This window comes from Ursus arctos, unplaced genomic scaffold (assembly GCF_023065955.2).
Source record: "Ursus arctos isolate Adak ecotype North America unplaced genomic scaffold, UrsArc2.0 scaffold_1, whole genome shotgun sequence".
NCBI lineage: Eukaryota > Metazoa > Chordata > Mammalia > Carnivora > Ursidae > Ursus > Ursus arctos.
Window position 1 is genome coordinate 105,895,680 of NW_026622763.1, and position 17,763 is coordinate 105,913,442.

The window sequence follows — 17,763 nt, forward strand, 5'->3', positions numbered from 1 at the left end:
AGGCCCTGGGAGGTTCCCTCCGGCGGGGGCAGGGACAGAGACAGACCCTGGGTGGGTCCGCAGGCCCTCTGCCCTCACGCTCCCCTGTGACTGTCGTGGGTGGAGGGGTTCCAGGGGCGGATCCGGGTCTCTGGGAACAAGCACAGTGTGTAGTAATGGGAGACGGATAATTGGCTGAAGGGCTGTCCCCTCCGTGAGCCCACATGGGTCGCACAGTGTAGCCGTGCCTGGCAGAGGGACAGCCCACATCAGGGTACCAGCCTGAGGCAAGCCAGAGGGGGTGCCAGCAATGTCTCCCCAAGATGCTGGTGACTTTTGGTCTGCACATTGTAATGCCCAGGTCAAGAGTACTCTCCACTCAGTTTAAGGTTACAAAGCTCTGCGTGCCCTTCATTCACTAAGTGGGAAGATTCAGTCACAGTAGATAAAGGTCCGGGGCGCGGGCCATGGGCCTTCAACCCCTGGCTGTGCTGGGAGCCTCGCCACTGCCCGCCACCCCACAGCATGGCACAGCCTCCTACGGGCGAATCTGAACTTTGGAATCCTTCTTCCTTCCCTCCTCTCCCTGCGCCCCCGGCTCCCCTGCAAGTTGGGTCAGAACCAAACCAAATTTTTCAGACGACGTTGAAGTGCGTGTGGCATATGCAGCTCTTGGTTCTTGGTTGGCTGTGTCGGATGCATGTTCGTCATAATCCAGATCATGTCAGTTCTGGCTTTATTAAACACAGCATAGCGAACATAGGTCACTTTCCATGATAACTCAGGGTCATGATCAGAACTTCCAAGAGGGAGCTAAGCCCCGGGGCCTCGGTTTCTGTAGAAGCAGGTGGGGCTGCCTGCTGCCCTTGGCCTGCTGGTCTGCCCTGCTCACATCTCAGCCTATTTCTGAGGGGCTCACCCCCTCCTGGCAGGCACCCCCTCGCCAGAGGTGCCCAGACCCTCCAGGTCCGGCATGTATCTGGTCCCCGGGGCCTTGGTGGTCTTTGCTGTCCGACTTGGGAAACCAAAAAAGCCACCCTTATGAGCAAGAAACTTCCAAGAGAAGCAACAGTCTGGGAAGGCGGCCCCAAGGGCGGGGGGCGGGGCATGTCCTCAGCCTCAAGGGGTGGTTCTGTCTGGCTCAGACGGCCTTCCTATCCACCTGCTTACCGGCCACTGAGCATGCTCTAAGACACTTGGGCTCGCCTGGTAAGAAGATATACTAGTGTCCTTTGTTGTACTTCTCTCCCCCACCCCTCACCATCTAAGTTTCTTCAAGGAAGCCTGGAACTGTGTCCCTTTGGAGAAGAAACATTGGTAACTAGTCAGCTGATGTTCACGGCCCTCTCATCTGCTCTGGAAATAGAACCTCAATGAATGTGCTCCTTAGGATACAATTTTTTTTTCAAAAATGGTTTAAGAAAAATGAATAAACCCCAGTCATCCATCAAAAAAGAACTTTTTCTTCCAATTTTTTTAAAAACCAGAAATTGCCTATTCTAAGAGAACGGTTACGGTGAATTTTGTTTTAACACTTTCCTGTCCAAAATCTAAATTCAGCTGTCAGTGAAAATAGTTTGAATGACGCTGGCACACTGAGGCGACTTCGGAATGCCTCGTTCACGGTCAGCATCGTGCTCGAAGGGGGAGATACTGAGGGTTCGGTGCAAAAAATTAAGAAGTTATTTTTCACCAATTTAAGGCACAAGTCGGAATATTTTAGTTTGAGGGCCACGGGAACTCTGAGGAAATTTTCATTTTAGATGGTATCTGGATGCCACCCTGAAAAGGTCACTTGTCATAATCGACCCCTTGTGAAACACCGCTGGCACAGAGCAAGTTTCGTTGACATCTCTGTGATGAATGTTCGAGTGCTCGGTCAGCAGCGCTGGAAGAGAGATGCCCCCCAGAATTCAGAAGCAAAACCAAGTCTTTCAGTCGGCTTGAAGAGTTCCTGGGGAGAGCAGACAGATGGGACCCCGGCTCCGACATTGCTGAGAAACGGATTTCAGTCCTCCTTGAAGACTTGTCGAAGTCATGCAGCGGTTCTCAAACTCTGTTGCCCATGGCACAACTGTCACCCAAACCGCATCTTCCTCTGAGCCTTGGTGCCCAGAGAAGAGCTAATGTCAGTGTGGCAGCCTCGTCCTCAGGCCGAGGGGCTCCCGTGTGCAGCTTGCAAGGGATCAGAGCCCTGGGAGCATGGAACAGTGCCTGCAAAGTCTCTGTCCCTCCTGGAGCTTGACAGGGACGGATGTGACAGCCTCAGTCACACCAGAAGGTGCAAAGAAGTGTTCAAAGGATGGGCTTGATGGGGTGGAGGGGTGAGCAGGGTGGTCCCCTCTGGCAGCACCCTGGACCCCGTGTGCTCGAATCCACGGGTGAAGTCCTCCCTGGTGCGGTGCCTCAGTGTTGTACCCGGTGTAACGGCAGCATCGGCTCTGCAAGGCCCGTGTGATTTCTCTGCGGGAAGAGCCAGCAGGAGGGCCCGTCCATTCTTATTCCCTGCTCAGCCAACCCCTTCTCTGTCCCTGTCCTGCCTCACTAGAGCTTTGCTGCTCGGAGGGGTCCCAGGACCAGTGACATCGGCCAGCTCCAGTGTGAACGTGACCCCCAGAGAATCTCGTTAAAATATGAATTCTGAATCTGGAGGTCTGGGGCAGGGCCTGAGAATCTGCATTTCTAGCAAACGCTCAGGAAACGCTGCTGGTCCACGAGGCACACTGGTTTGGGGTTTGTTTTTTTGTTTTGTTTTGTTTTGTTTTAAGATTTTATTTATCTGAGAGAGAGTGAGAGAGCACAAGCAGGGGGAGAGGCAGAGGGAGAGGGAGAAGCAGACTGCCCGCGGAGCAGGGAGCCCGACCCAGTGAGGCTCAATCCTAGGACCCTGAGATCATGACCTGAACCGAAGGCAGACGCTTAACTGGCTGAGCCCCCCAGGCGCCCCATACGAGGCAAACTTTGAATAACAGGCAAGGTTCTAAGGTTCTGCTTATCTTGGCTTTTGACACTTGGATTTTCCTTCCTCTGTCCTTTTAACATTGACCGGGATCCGGTTTAATGTCTACAAATAGGGCATAAAATCACCTGCACTTTGCCTTCCTGGCCAGCAGGTTACCTAGAAACAGGGCGTCACATGAGGCTACTCTGTCAGGCAGCTGAATGAAGTCAGGCTCTGGGAGGGTGAGGCCCGGCCATGGGGAGGCCAGAGCTGCCGGGGGAGCTAACGTGCACCCAGGCTCCAGGGCTCCCGCAGCCGGCCTGCCTCAGGTGAACTAAGCCCCGCTGACCGTGCTGCCCACGGCCGGTACCCTCACCTGCCAGCACTTCGGCCCCACCGTGGGAAGCATGTGCATGCCCTTCCCCCCCAGCCCCCGTAGACACGGTGACCTCACAGGCGTCACGCTGGGGCCACCTGTCAGCGGGCCGGGGCGTGCACCCTCGACTCCTCAGCTTGGCCAGGAATCTGGGGGGAAGTTGCCTCTTTGCCGTGGTGTTGCCTCCACCGGGAGCTCTGGGGCAGAAGCCCCACGCAGGGAGCATGTCTCCAGCGTTTCCCCAGCATTTCTGGGGTCCCCACTGCAGAGCACCACCCTGGGACGGGGGAAGGCGGCGTGCCCTTAGACACGACATCACCGACGTCGTCTCACAGTGGAAGGACAGAGGGCCCCGTGGCCAAGTGTGTGAGTCCCAAGGGAGCAGGAATTTCACACATAAACCGACACATTTAAACTACCCAAATTTGCCTGTTTGAGAAAACCCTTCCGCCCGAGTCCAGACAAACTGCCTGGGAACTCAGTGCGCTCTGTTTTGCCTCTTACTTGGTGGCTTAGCCGCTGTCCACAGGCTTACGGGGTGACCACCTGTGATCCTGTCTTTTCCAGGTGTGGTCCTGACAAGCAGACATGGGGAGAAAACTGGACCTTTCCAAGCTCACGGATGAAGAGGCCAAGCACGTCTGGGAAGTGGTTCAGCGGGACTTTGATCTGAGAAGGAAGGAAGAGGAGAGACTGGAGTAAGTGTGTGCGGCCGAGCCCGTCCCTCTGGCGTCCTCTGCAGGGGCCTCTCGGGGTGGCCGGGGCGGGCAGACCGCGGGAAGCGCGGGTGCGGGACACCGGGCGGGAAACCGGCTGCCAGGAAACGCCCCGCTTTCTGGGCTTGGCTTCCTCCCCTTCCTGAAAACAAGGGGATCTGACTTTCCAGCCTGCATTCAGGTGTCCCCTGAACAGTTTTACTTCCTCTTGGCCCAGCTTCAAGGTCACCTTGTCTCCTGAGACTGGTGATGCTTCGGCCACGACACGGTGAGCCAAAGGTGACAAAACAGGGACACGCCCAGAATGTCGGGATGCGGGGGTTTTAGGATCAAGGCTGGCTTTGTCTGTGTCTCCGGCATGTTGGGTGGCCCCCATCCTCAATGGGCAGCCATGGGGGGAGCCAACACCCTCCACCATTGTTTACCCCTCCCCCACCCGTAACGCTTAGCCAGGCACCGTGCTCTTTTCATATCCTTTCTTGGTGTCTGTATGGGCTGGGAGGCCTGTCAAGGAGACACTGGAGCAAAGATTCATGGCGGGGGGGGGGGGGGGCAGCCAAGCGACTGTCTGAAAGAGCACTCCAGGCAGAGGCGGAGAGGAGGTAGGACAGGAGTGGGCGTCCGCCGTGTGGGGCCGGACGGGCCTCTACAGGACTCGGGCCTTCGGAGTCCCAGCCCGTCAAGCAGGGGATCGAGACCTGGCTTGTGCTCTACGAGAAATGGTCAGGTGTACTTTGAGGGCGGAACCAGCAGGTCTGCCCAGGACCGGACGTGCAGGCGCCAAGGGCGACTCCAGGGTCGCTGCCTGAGTAGCTGGGAGGATGGGTTGTCCCCGCCTCCCCAGGGAAGGCGAGGTGGAGCAGGTTTGGGGGAAATCAGGGAAGGGTTCAGACACGTTGCGGTTAAGCTGCCTGTTGGACGTTAGGTGGACGAGTGGATGCCACGTGTGCTGGCCAGGAGCCCAGAAGGGCTTGTGGAGTTTCCACCAATAGATGGTATTTGTATCAGGTTCCTGGGGCTGCCATCATCACTGTAAATTTAGTGGCTTACCATGCATACATTTCTCATAGTTCTGGAGGTCAGAAGTCTTAAGGTCAAGGTGTCAGCAGGCCTGCATTCCTTCTAGAACTTCCAGGGAGGAATCTCTGTCCGTGCCTTTCCCAGCTTCCAGAGGCACCTGCCCTCCTTGGTGCCTGGCCCTGCCTCTGTCCTCAGGGCCGTCAGCATGGCATCCAGCCCCCACTCCGCTTTCATCCTCTTTCTCCCTCTGCCCCTCGTAAGGACCTGTGATGACACTAGGCCCACCCAGATGACCCAGAGTCACCTCCCCGCCTCAGGATCCTTCACTTAATCATGTCTGCAGAGTTCCTTTTGTCGGGTGAGGTGACGTATTTACAGGTCCCAGGAACTAGGAACACTGGACAGTTTTCACGTGGGAGGAGCGTTATTCGACTGACCCCAGTGTGTCGTCACCAGGCAGGAGGAGACCCCCGCAGGAGGGAGTACAGAGAGAGGAAGACAGGGCCCCCAAGGAGGCAGCGAAGGACCAGCGGTGAGGGGAGCTCTGAGTCTCAACACAGAACAAAGTCCCTAACAATGGACAAGCCACTTAAGAAAGAAGCATGGTTCCGCCTGGCGACCCCAGTGTCAGCAGGGAGCGGCCCGGGTCAGTGCGGCCGAGGCCTCCCGCTGCCTCTCTGTGCACCCTCCCCCACCCCCTGTTCTGCTCTGGGCTCCCAAGTCACCCCCTGGGTTTTGGTCATGAGGCTCCTTCCACCCTGCTGGCCTCTGGGGACTGCCAGCCCCTAACGCACCCTCACGAGACCTCACCCTGGAGCGCACGGCAGGCCTTGACCTGACCTGACTTCCAAGTCCCAAGCAGGGGCCTGTGTTCCAGCCTTCTGTCTCTGCCTCTGGTGACCACACTTCTCCACATGCCGAAGCCCCTCCCTTTCTTCCCCTTCTTCCTGTGAACACTCTAGTGTCCTCTCACTCTTACCCAGAGCCGCTCCCCTGCCCTGGCTGTGTCCAACTGGCTCTGCCCAGGGCCACGACACTCGTGCCAGCAAAGCCAGCCTAGCCTTCCCTCTTGACAGCACCCCCTTCCCCAGGGATGGACCAAACCCTGCCTCCAGGCAGCCCAGCGGTTGTCGACTTTTATTTTAAATGTATGTAGAAACACAGATAAATGGAAAGGTTGGGAACCCAGCTGTCAGGGAGCAGAGGGAGGACCACCTGGGCCAGGTCCCAAGCAGCAGCCTCTTTCCCAGATACCCTTGAGCTGGGCTGCTTCTCCTTGGTGTGGACAGCTGAAGTGGGTTTTGCCAAAATCCCTGTGTTTCTTGCATGAAGGGGAGTCCCTTCTGTCATCCATCATTCTTTACTGTCACATTTCTTGCGTCATTTCACGTTGCCAAGAGGAGACAGGCCCAGGTGAACTCTCAACGCTGTTGGAAACAGAAGGCTCCTACAAGGATATGACCCTGACTCCCGCTGTGCGCCAGGCCAGGCCCCCGGGCCAGTTATGGTCAGGGTGACCCCCTCATTCAGAAGTGTCTGACGCTGTGTGCTCGGAAAGGGCCAGCTCTGGAAGCGGAAGGCGGGGGCGTGGCGGGATTGGCCTGCTCTGCTGTGTCTGCTGGGCCTGCCATGTGCTCGGGGGTGGGCTTGTTAAGTCCCCGCTGCCAGACAGGAGGAGGCTGTCTGGGGCATGTTAATGCAGTGTTGTCCTGCCCCTGGCAGTGCCAGCGTGCAGAGAGGCTGTGGCCGGGAAAGTCTGTGTCGCGGTGACATTGAGCCGAGAGCAGTGAAGCCCAGTGGCATTACCGTGACTGGTTCTCGCTGTGCAAACAGGGATCTAGCCGGTGATACGTTTGGGAAGTAAAGAGTCAATCTGGGAGGGAGGAGGAGGGGAAGGGTTTTTATAGTTCTTATCATTTTTGAAGGTTTCGTGTCTTGTTCACTGTGCTGTTCGTTAAATACGCAACAAAAAGTAAAGCTGCCTCCCACTGCGAGGAACCTTTTCTGCAGTGTCCCCCGACCCCGGGCCGCCGCAGGGCCCAGGCATGTGGTCCCGAGGCACGAGGGTGGGCGTGATGAGTGCCATGAGGTCAGAACACATGGGTTCAAGTTCGGCCCAGACAGACAGTTCTGCTGAGAAAGGGCACGGCTCAGACCAGCTGAAAATAAAGACTCTGGGTTCTTGACACCGGAACTGGTTCTGCAGAGCTGTTGGCTAATGTGCCAGCGCTCCGGGTCTCTGATCCGTGAACCGGCCAGGGGCCGAGCGCAGAAATTGGTCCTCCGGTGACCACGAGGTGGGTGGCCGTGACAAACCGAGCAGCCCGGGAATCGCTCACATGGGTTTCTGATGTCTTTGCCATCGTCCAAAAGGAATGCGCAGTAAGTGGCTCGGCTCGAGGAACCTACCACAGTCCCTGATAGAGCTGAGCACGTGGGGAAGCTCGCGAAACCGAGGACACGTTCAGTAAATGGAAAGAACTTTCCTTTCCTGAAACTGCTTCAGGTGGACACTGTGTAGGGGCCTGATTGGCTGGGAGCAAATTTGCCAAACAACCAGACCACCGAATATCCCAGTTGGAAAACAGACAACAACCATATTTCTTTTACTATTTACAAGTTAACAGAAATGGGTATTAGGTGGAGTTGTCCCCAGACGTGAAAGTGCCAGTCTGCCGCGAAGGATGTGGGGACGGGACCCGGTAAAGACCCAGCACCGGCTCCCACGCTGTAGGCACAACGCGCCTTAGGGTGTCCTCCAGCAAAGCACGTGACCAGTGAGCTGGCCCGATCCCCCATATCTGGGAGGAGAGACAACACGGATGCCTTTCCTCCAAATCGCCTGGAAGGAGTTTCTGAGGGTCTAGCTCCTGGGTGGCGGGAACCTCGTAGGGAGCACCCCAAATGGGTGGCTTTCCTTGCAGGCTGTTTCGGGAGGTGGACAAGAGGGGGGGGCATGCCGTCTTTGATGCTGCCCCAGGCACAGAGAAATCTCTCCCCGAAGTTGGCGTGTGGGACCAGGAACTTGGGAGTGGGGTGTTTACTGTACAGGGTGTCCTGTGATTCCTGGCGTCCCATCAGGACGTGATGCCGGACTCCAAAGAACCCAAAATGCAAAGATAGACAAAATTAGGATGTTAACAACATTGGTATCAGTTGGGTGGTTTAGGATAGATTTAACTTACTCCCTGTTTCCTACCATCGAGTCCTGAGCGGTGGGCTGTATAACGAGGACGTGTGTCTTGCTGTGGATGAACTTGGAGCCTTAAAGTGGGGCAGACCCTCGTGTGAGAGAATGGCCCTCTTCATGCCGAGTCGGCTCCCTGGTGCGGGGCCTGGGCTGGGAGCTGTCCCAGGGGCAAGGGACATGAAACGTAGGATTGTCTCAGTTCCACGAAGACTGTTCGGTTGCATGCTATTGCTGATAATATTGTTAAATGGATAAAATAGAAATAAAAATACTTTCTCAACATGACGAAAGTATCCCTCAAGCAGTACTCATCAGGGTACATTAACGTTAGAAACAAGAAAAGGATTTCTGTCATCAGCACTCTACACTGCTAATTTAGCAGTGTTCTCGAGGGGCTGGCCGATGTGAAATAAATCCTAGGGACGAAGAGAGCCAAAGCTCTTATCTGCAGATGTAAAAACCCAAGGTAGTTCTCTGTAAAACCAAGAAAAAAGAGAATTTAGTAGTCTGGCTAATTACAAAAGAATATAAAAGAAAAATCGGGGTCCCCTTCTTAGACATCAAAAATAATCCGTTAGAAAATATATAGAAAAAAATTCTACTTATAATAAAAAATATGAGATACCCAAAAATATACATATCAGCAATGTGCAAAAGCAGTATGAAGAATAGCACAAAACCTTATGGAGCAACATCCGAAAACGTTAAGTAAACAGCAAGTGACACCACGTGCTCTAGGTACAGCACAAGCATCTTACTGCAGGGGGATTAATGAGCCACAATCCCAGTTGAATTCCCAAGACACTTTGGGGGACTAGAGAAAATGGTATGGAAAAATAAAGATGTAAGCTAGGACGGTTTGAATGAAAGGAGTAAGAAGGGCTTTGTTCCGGGAGATCATTTGTTTCAGGGCTACGTTAATTAAAATAAAGTGGTCCTTCACAGATGTCACCAATGAAACAACAAGGACAGGTCCAAAATACAACAAAGTACGTGTATCAATTTCTACGACAACAAAGGTAACACTTCATACCTGTCGGAAAGGCTAGTTTGGGGACAGTTGACCACCAGCAGGGGTGAGGGTTTATCTCAGATTTTTCACTGAAATGTTAAAAATGTAAAACCTGTAACTAGGAATATTCCTGAGAGAGAATATAGATAAGTACATGTAGAATCTTGAAGTAGAAGAACCTAGGCATGACCACACAGGCGGAAATCACAACAGGAACTGATCAATACGTATCGACGAAATCAATATGGACGTACGAAATTTAAAAGAAAATTTAGGGGCGCCTGGGTGGCACAGCGGTTAAGTGTCTGCCTTCGGCTCAGGGCGTGATCCCGGCGTTCTGGGATCGAGCCCCACATAAGGCTCCTCCGCTGGGAGCCTGCTTCTTCCTCTCCCACTCCTCCTGCTTGTGTTCCCTCTCTCGCTGGCTGCCTCTATCTCTGTTGAATAAATAAATAAAATCTTAAAAAAAAAAAAAGAAAATTTAAACTTTTAAGAAGAAGAAACAATCTAATAGAAATGGCAAGGATTCCTATCCTTGCTATGTAAGGAGCTTCTTAAAATAAAAAAGATAAGTCAGTCTTCCAAATTAGAAAAACACACATACAAAAAAACCCCCAAAACAATGAAATAGGAAAAGGATATGAACAGGAAATTCATCAAATAAGAAATGCACTTGGCCAATAAACATGAAGAAATAACTCAAAGAATAACAGGAGAAACACAAACTAATCAAAATATACCGTTTTCACGTATTTGCAAAGATGAATGAGAATCCCAGTGGTCAGCCCGGCTGATGGGTGCAGGCAAATGAGACCTTTGCAGAGGCCAGTCTGGCATAACGCAGCGAAAGCCCGAAACAGGTGCTCATCCCTTGAGCCAGCGAGCTCTTTGCTAAAAGTCATGCTAAGAGAGAAGCAGGAGAGGATAGTCCAAGGATCATAAGAGTGAAGAACTTCATGTCCAAAATTACAAATTTTCACTAAATAACCAACTTTAACCATGAATTCAACAATGGATTACTTGGCCCCCATTAAAAATAAAGCTGTAGCAATGAATCTTCATGACCAGTTCACGAGCTATTAACTGGAAAAAGCAGATTGTGAAAATTATGGGTTTATGTCATTTCACTTTTTAAAAATGCATAGAAAAGTCTAATAATAACGGAGGCTCTGCGCTCGCGGAGTTTTTTCTCACTGTGCTCCTCCGCACTCACGTCTGGGGGTCTAGCCCCTACTGTTTCTTTTGCTGATCCTCCTGGACCCCGAGTATTCACGTTCGGAGGGTCCAGGGCCCCCACCTCAGCTCTGCTCTGTGCACACTCCCTCCCTGAGGGATGGTCACCGTGCCCTGCTGCTAATGCCCCCTAGACCCACGCTGCCCCAGGGGAACGAGGAACTGAGCTCCGTCCGCTCTCCGGGGCGGCGGCCAGTGGCCACCTGCACCTGTTAAGCTCTTGAAGTGTGACGGACGCAGCTGGAGAACCAACTTTGTCCTTTTTTTCTCATTGTAACTGACCGAAATAGCTCCATGTGCCTCGTGGCTGCCATATTGGATGGTGCAAGTCCCAGATGACGCCCTCAGCCGAGAACTTTCCTCTGAACCTGTGAGGCATGTAGACAAATGGATGCTGAGCGCCTCGGCCAGGGGTCTAACCAGCATCGCTAACACAACGTGTCTAAGACAGGTCTTCATTCCTCCAAGGCCCCCACTTCCCCATCTTGGAATCAGCCTCGTTGCTGAGGTCAAGTGCCCAGGAAGCATGGTCGCTTCCACTCCTTCCCTCTCACCCACATTTCATGCCTCGAAGAGCCCTGTTGGCTCAGCCTTCAAAATAAATCCCAGCTGTGGCTCGCCGGCCACACAGAGCGGCCCCGGTTCATCCCAGCCCATCTCTCTTCTGGACATCTCCCCTCCACCCTCCCTGCCCCGCTGTCTTTCTCCCCATGGCCCTCAGGAGTCACCTTTCCTCCAGTCTCCCTATTGCACTCTCCTTCACCTCACTGGCATCCCTTCTCAGACACCACCTCCCCAGAGAAACCTCCCTGGATTGCCCCTTCTAAAATAGCCACCTCCAGACACCACTTCTTTCTGCTTCGCCTGCTGGATCTCCCTCTGCAGCACTTAGGGCTCTTCTAATATATGAGTCATGTGCTTGTTGAGTAGAATCTGTCTTCCCAGCCATGTCTAAGCCCAGTGAGGGCTCCACTTCGTCACTAAGCCGGGCACAGTGCCTGACCACGGAAAGACTCACGGCTGTCTTTGAATGTGCACAGACCCATGTGCACTGGGTCTTTGTCTGTGTTACCTCATTTCCTCCCTAGACAGGCTTGCCACGCAGCTGCTCTTACTATGCACATTTCTAGGAGGACGCTGAGGAAGGGCCAGGCTCCCTGGCTGTGACGAATGTCGGGAAATGGGTAATTGTGGGACTGTGTGGGGGAGGGGGGTCCCCTCTAAGTGTTCAACATTCATCCTCGTTATTCGTTATTCGGGTATTAAGGAGTCTTAGCTACCTAAGGAAACCCCCTTGAAGGGACCATGCAGGGAATAGCCCAGCTGTTTAACTCGCTCCATCTGGGGAAGAGCAGGTGCTGGGGATGCCTGCATCCTCCACCCGACGGACGTGCGCCACAGGGAGAGAGGCGAGCCTTCACCTGGCGTTGTGCAGCCTGTACTCACTGCCGGTTTGTGAGCTGCCTCCCGGGCTCTGGGGAGTTGGCGGGCTGCAGAGCTGCGCCCCCATCTACGGGGGTGGCCTCTCTCTCAGCTGCATCCTGCTGGAAAGGATCAGGTCATCCCAAAGCACAGGGGGAGCGAGAGTGCTCAGCGCCCATGGTGACTCACGCCCTGGGTGAGGAGGGAGCTTACCTAAATAGCACACCCTGTTTTCAAGGGCACAGCCCGAAAATCAAATATTAGGCCTGCAAACCTTCTCCCGAAAGGCAAACAGGTGGAACTGTGGATTCACAATCTCTGCAAACAGATCGGGGTTCCTGAGACGCTCTCTGAAAGCTCTCCTGGCCTGAGATGTGAACAAACGAGGCTGGTGCTAGCAGTAGTGCCACCAAGGGGTGTGAGGTCCCCCTCGCTGGGCGGCGTGGCACCACAACAGACGCTCCGAGGGCCGCACTGCCCCTGGAGGGTGGGCTCAGCCTGAGAGCGCTGCCCGGACTGGCTGTCACAGCAGCGAACTGGTCAGCCCTGTCCTGTTTGTCGCCCTGTGATCAGGCTCTCAACTATCCTCACGCTTTGCTGTCCTTCAGCTGTGACTGACTGTCCTGCTTCGTTCGGCCGCCGTGCAACAATCTAGCATCTCGATTCTGTGACTCATTGGTGCCTTCGGGCCCCAACACCCTGTTCTTAGGGTCACACCTGGGATTCGTCTCTCCATCTGGTACACATCTGCAGGTTATTTTCTCAGGAAGGGCACGGGCTATGGAGTTGACATTCGGGAATCTCTTGGCTGGGAGTAAGATCTCTGCTCACCCACTTTCCTTCAGAATTCTGGCAGAATAACACGCCCCCAAAGACACTCATGTCCTGACCCCCCGAATCTGTGGTTGGGTCAGATTACGTGCCAAAGGAGAATGCATTTGCAGATGCAACGAAGGCTGCTGATCAGCGGGCCTGGACTTGGGGAGACAGTCCTGGGCTACCCGGCTGGGCCCACGGTGACTACAAGGGGCCCTGTGGGAGGAAGGAAGCGGGGAGGCAGGACAGCGCGGTGAGGGGCACCCCACCTGCTGTGCTGGCTCTGAAGGTTAGAGAAGGGGCCTCGGGCCAGTGGTACGCCCTCGGGACACTGCAAAGAGCGAGAGAACAGATTCTCCCCTAGAGCCTTCTGGAAGGATTACCATCCTGCCAACACTTTGATGGTGGCCCCGTGACACCCACGTCAGGCTTCGGACCTCCAGAGCTGTCAGATAAAAAGTCGGAGTTATTTTAAGCCGTGGAGGGTGTGGGCCTTTGCTAGAGCAGCCACAGGAAACGGCCCTGTGGCTTCCAGCTTCCTCCCGCCACCTGCCCGCCACTCGTGCTCCCCCAGCGCGAGCCCGCAGTGTCCTGACCGAGCAATGTGGGCCGTCTGCGTGTGTGCGGCCTGCAGTCCAGCAGCTCCTGATCTGAAGACCCAGCTCCTTTTCTTCTCCTGCTTGGGAGGGTGTTCGTGTATTTTTCCAGTGATCACTGCTTCCGTGGCCTGGTCAAAACTCACAGCCAACCAAGCTGTGCAGAGAAGAGCGGTTCGTTTATGCCCTGAGATTGCTCGTGGGCCCCACCGCCCGGGCGGAAGACGGCTGCAGCTTCCTCTCTGGTATCAACCCTCTGCTCGCTTACACTGACTCTTCACGGCCTAGTCTTGTGTTTCAGAGTCCCCCATCCCCACACCCCCTGCTTTTGGCCCTCGGGGTGATGGAGTTGCTGGGGTCTTGGTTCTGCACACTGCCCACTGGCTCCTTGCTGGTCCCTGAGGCAGCGTGGAGGGTCAGGTCTGCTTCCAGAATGAGGACCATCGCTCATGAATCGTCCCAGTCAGGCGTTGGGAGCAGCTGGCAGCCGCCACTGAGATCCCTGATCCTAGCCATCAGCCTCACGTGCTGTGACCTCTTCACGCCAGCCCAAGACCGCCAGTCCCCGGGCCTCTCAGCACCTCATGCTTTCCTGCAGGGACAGGGTCTAAGGATCGCCTAACCCAAGACGCAGTGGGCAGAAGGCCTGGTCGAGCTCATCCCTCTTTCAATGGCTGCTGGGGAACGTGGCCCCCGTGTCCTCCTCCCAAGCTGACCCTGGAGAGCGCACCACTCACCCCTGGGTCCTGGGCTTTCCGCAGTACTCACACCGTGCTCCCCTCCGGATTTTCCCTGAAGAGGGGGAGAGCAAGGACGCGTGGGTCTGCCCTCTTCACATCATCCCTAGCCTTTCTCCCTTCCACACCCAGTCATGGCCAAGAGGAGACTTGCCTTCCCCTTCCTGTCTTGAAAGGGCATTCCTTGCACCAGACCTGCCTTGTCCTGCGAAGTCACTAAGCCCCTCTTGAGAACAGCAGGCATCTCCCCTCCACTCTGGGTTCTGGATGTTGGCGCCCCAGGGCAGGCTGGAAGTCGGAGGGCAGGGCACAGTGCTGTGGGTTTCTGATCCCAGGGTCTCCCCTCTGCCGAGCTTCTCCTCCATCCGTTCCTGATTCCACTGCCACCCCCTCTGTCCTCGTGCCCGTCCCTTCATCCTTTCCTCTGCATCTGGGGAAGCAAACTTGCTTCAGAATCAGCCTTTCTCGAGCATTTCGGCCTCAGACTCCCTTTACAGAGAGCCCCAAAGAGCATACGTTCATATGGATTACGTATATCAATATTGACCCTATCGGAAATTAAAACCAGGCATTTAAAAAATATTCATTCATTCATTTAAAAATAACAATAGTAAAACTTACACATTAACATAAATAACATTTTTCTAAAAAATAACTTTTCCCAAAACCAATGAGAAGACCAACGTGTTCTGGTATTTTTGGAGATCCCTTCCATGTCCGGTGTAATAGGAGGTGGCTGAATTCTCTTTTCGGCTTCTGTTTTGAATGTATTGGAATATGTTGTTTTGGCTGAAGAATTTTTTAAAAAATCTAGCCTCCTACCGACATGTAGTTGGAAAAAAGGGGTGTGTTTCAGAGTCTTCCCAGATGATTATGGACGTTGTGCTTCGATATTACAAAGTAACCCAGCAACTGGTGATTTCTTAAAGGTAGTTGCACGGTGGGATCTGAACGTGTATCAGTGAACTAAAACCCATTGATCTGTCCTGCACGCAAAGTGCATCTTGCACCCCTGTGTGGTTTTGTCACACCAAATACAGTTTCCAGATGGTGACACATTTCATTATACACCGAAAAAATCCCATGGGTTACCATCACCACTGATGTCATCAGCAACCTCCAAGTGCTGGACACTGTCAGGCTCACGGTGGCAGACATAAACTTCCCAAGTTTCTTCTTCGTGCTCAAAGAAGAGTTTTGTCATTGGCCACAAATATTGTCACTTGTTTTCCTCGAGGTGACGGGCTCACTGTGTTCATTTCTAAGAGAAAGTCTGACAAACACCCACGTTTATCTTCCAGTTGTTCTTTTAAGTAAAAATGATGCTTCGTGAAAAAAGATTCTAGTTCATGTTGGAACTCCAGCCATTGGCTGCTTCCTTACATCAAGACCCCGGTGGTGCTTCAGGATGTAGCAGAAATGCCTTCCGTGCATGCTTCTCATTTCTTCACACGGGATATTAAAAAGACACATGCTCAAAGGTCAAGGTTTAATCAGATGAGTAACTGTTATTGTAGCATCGAGGACCTACCTTTAGTCAGAACACACTTCATCAAAGACATGCTCTTCTTTACCTTTGTGACAAATCCCGCAAGGACTGCTGGTACGGTTTGTGCCTCTGCCTTGACCCATGCTACGGTCCTAGCTGTTTGGCTGCCATTGCTTCTCCGCCACTGGTGCCGGTGTCAAAGACCAAACAAGAGAAACAACATCTCAACATTGTTACTAAAATAGTTTTGACTTTGTGGAACCTCTTAAAGGGTCTTGAGAACCTCCAGGGGTCCCTGGATTACACCTTGAGAACCACTCTTCTCAATCATGGGATGTAGTATGTACAGTGGTAATTCCGCCCATCTTCCACCCCATTGTCAGTTTCCATCCCTTCTTGTCTTTGTTGGGGCCATCTCTCCTCCACCTCGGTGAGCATAGCCTGTGGTCTTTCCATCTCATCCTCGTTCCTTCTTTATCTCCTCCTCTCTCTCAGTCCCAGTTAGCACACCAAGCAGCTTCTTTCAAGTCTTCTGGTTTTGACCGTCGATCACATTCAGGGTGCCTTTCCTTCCTGGGGCTGACTTGAACTGATAGCTGCTGATGCAGCCGTGGTGGAGGGACATCTGGTCGACCCAGTGTTTGCAATAAGCAGGGTGTGTGGATTGCTCTGCCCGCCCCCCCACTTCCTCCCCGTGCGGCTCCAGGTCGGGGTGATTGCCCCTGAAATATGTCAGTGTCCAGCCACCACAAGAGTGGCTCTTATCTCAGAGGACTTCCGGTCCCGGGATGTGGTTGTCCTGCAGGTCCTCATCCTTCTTCCCACTGGGCTGAGGGTGTGGTTCTGCCTGGATACAGAATGAAGGGCACTTGCTGGGAGAGAGGCAAAGGGGTGGCCTCTAGCTTTTCTGGCTGATGCAGGTACAGTCCGAGGGGAAATGGAGGAGGTTAGGCCCTGCCCACCTGGCTCCAGGTGCCTGTGCTCGCGGGCTTGCGGCAAAGATGTCAGTGCAGCTCTATCTGTGGATGGCAGCTCTTCCCGTGCACGGCTGCCATATGAGGCCGTGTTTTCTTGGTTTTCAAAGCCGAGAGTTTCATTTGTGGGCCAGCCTTCCAGAGTGTTCGAACAACGAGCAGGGAGCAGGAAATCAGTAAAGGGCAGTCAATGCCACTTAAACTGGGAGTAGTGTCCTGAAGCTTCCTAGAGGCACTGCCTTGTCTCCCGCCTCCACCGTGCTCTGGGATGTCCCCGTCGGAAACCACAGGCGCCGAGTTCCCACAAGACAGTGGCACCCAAGGGTCTGTCTGATTTTTGTCACTAAGAATGGATTAAGTGGATCTCATTGAAAACTAAAAATATTGCATTTGCCAAACATGCTTTAAAATCCAGAACAAAGGGAATGTGCCCATGATGCAGAGGGGACACTTCCCAGTCGGCTTACTCAGGCGAGCCCACCAGGAAAGTCTGAGGGGACTGTGGTTTTCCCGGGACGTCCTGGTGCTGGATGTTTCCTGCACTGGACACCCTCCAAGCCAAGCCATTGCAGCCTTGCTCCGTGGAAGCAAACCTGGGGTGGGGGGTGGGGGGACAGCTCAACCTGCTCCCCGGCTGGAAGGGACCCAAAACCGTGTGCGAGGAGATGCCTCCTCTCTGTGTCCCCAGGACCCTTGTGACCTTCTAGGAAGAGTGCAGTGACCTGTCACTTTCTCAGTAGGGTGCCAGCCCCCCTTACCTGGTGCCATCCTCCTTGAAGGGCCGTTCACGCAGGCCAGCGTGCAGAGCGGTGTGACCGGCCAGGGCCTCACAGAGAGGAGCACAGCCCTGCCCTTGTAACGAGCTTTACCTCTGCCTTCTCTGTGGCTTCTGTGGCAGTTCGGACCAGCCCGTGGACCACCTGGATTTTTTTCTCTTCTCCAACCTCCCCTTCAACAATTAGACTGGGTGACAGATTGGGGTTCGAAATAACCATGTGTCGTGACCAGGTGCACCCCCAGGACCCCACCCGGCTCTGGCCCTGCTGGGCTCCCCAGAGCCACCAACCTCACCCCCTCCAAGGAAGGTTGGACACCCGGTGCGAGGGACCGTAGGCCCACCCTCATCCGGTGAAGCCCGGTGCCGGAGCACAGTCTCTGAGCTTGGGGCTGTGCAGCAGGAAAGCTCCGGGCTCCATCTCAAAGCTGGAGTTCAGGCCCTCTGTCCCTCCTCTCTCCGTTACAAGTTATGTGAGATGGTGCGG

At 54.0% G+C, this 17,763-nt stretch overlaps 1 protein-coding gene across 1 annotated transcript in view; it reads left to right on the forward strand.

The window, feature by feature from the left end:
- MLPH (melanophilin) overlaps window positions 1–17,763 on the forward strand; it is a 29,923-nt gene that overhangs the window by 2,746 nt on the left and 9,414 nt on the right. Inside the window, exon 2 of the mRNA XM_057316123.1 lies at window positions 3,864–3,994. Coding sequence (XP_057172106.1) covers window positions 3,885–3,994 — 110 coding nt within the window. The 5' untranslated portion in view covers window positions 3,864–3,884. The remainder of the gene's footprint in view (window positions 1–3,863; window positions 3,995–17,763) is intronic.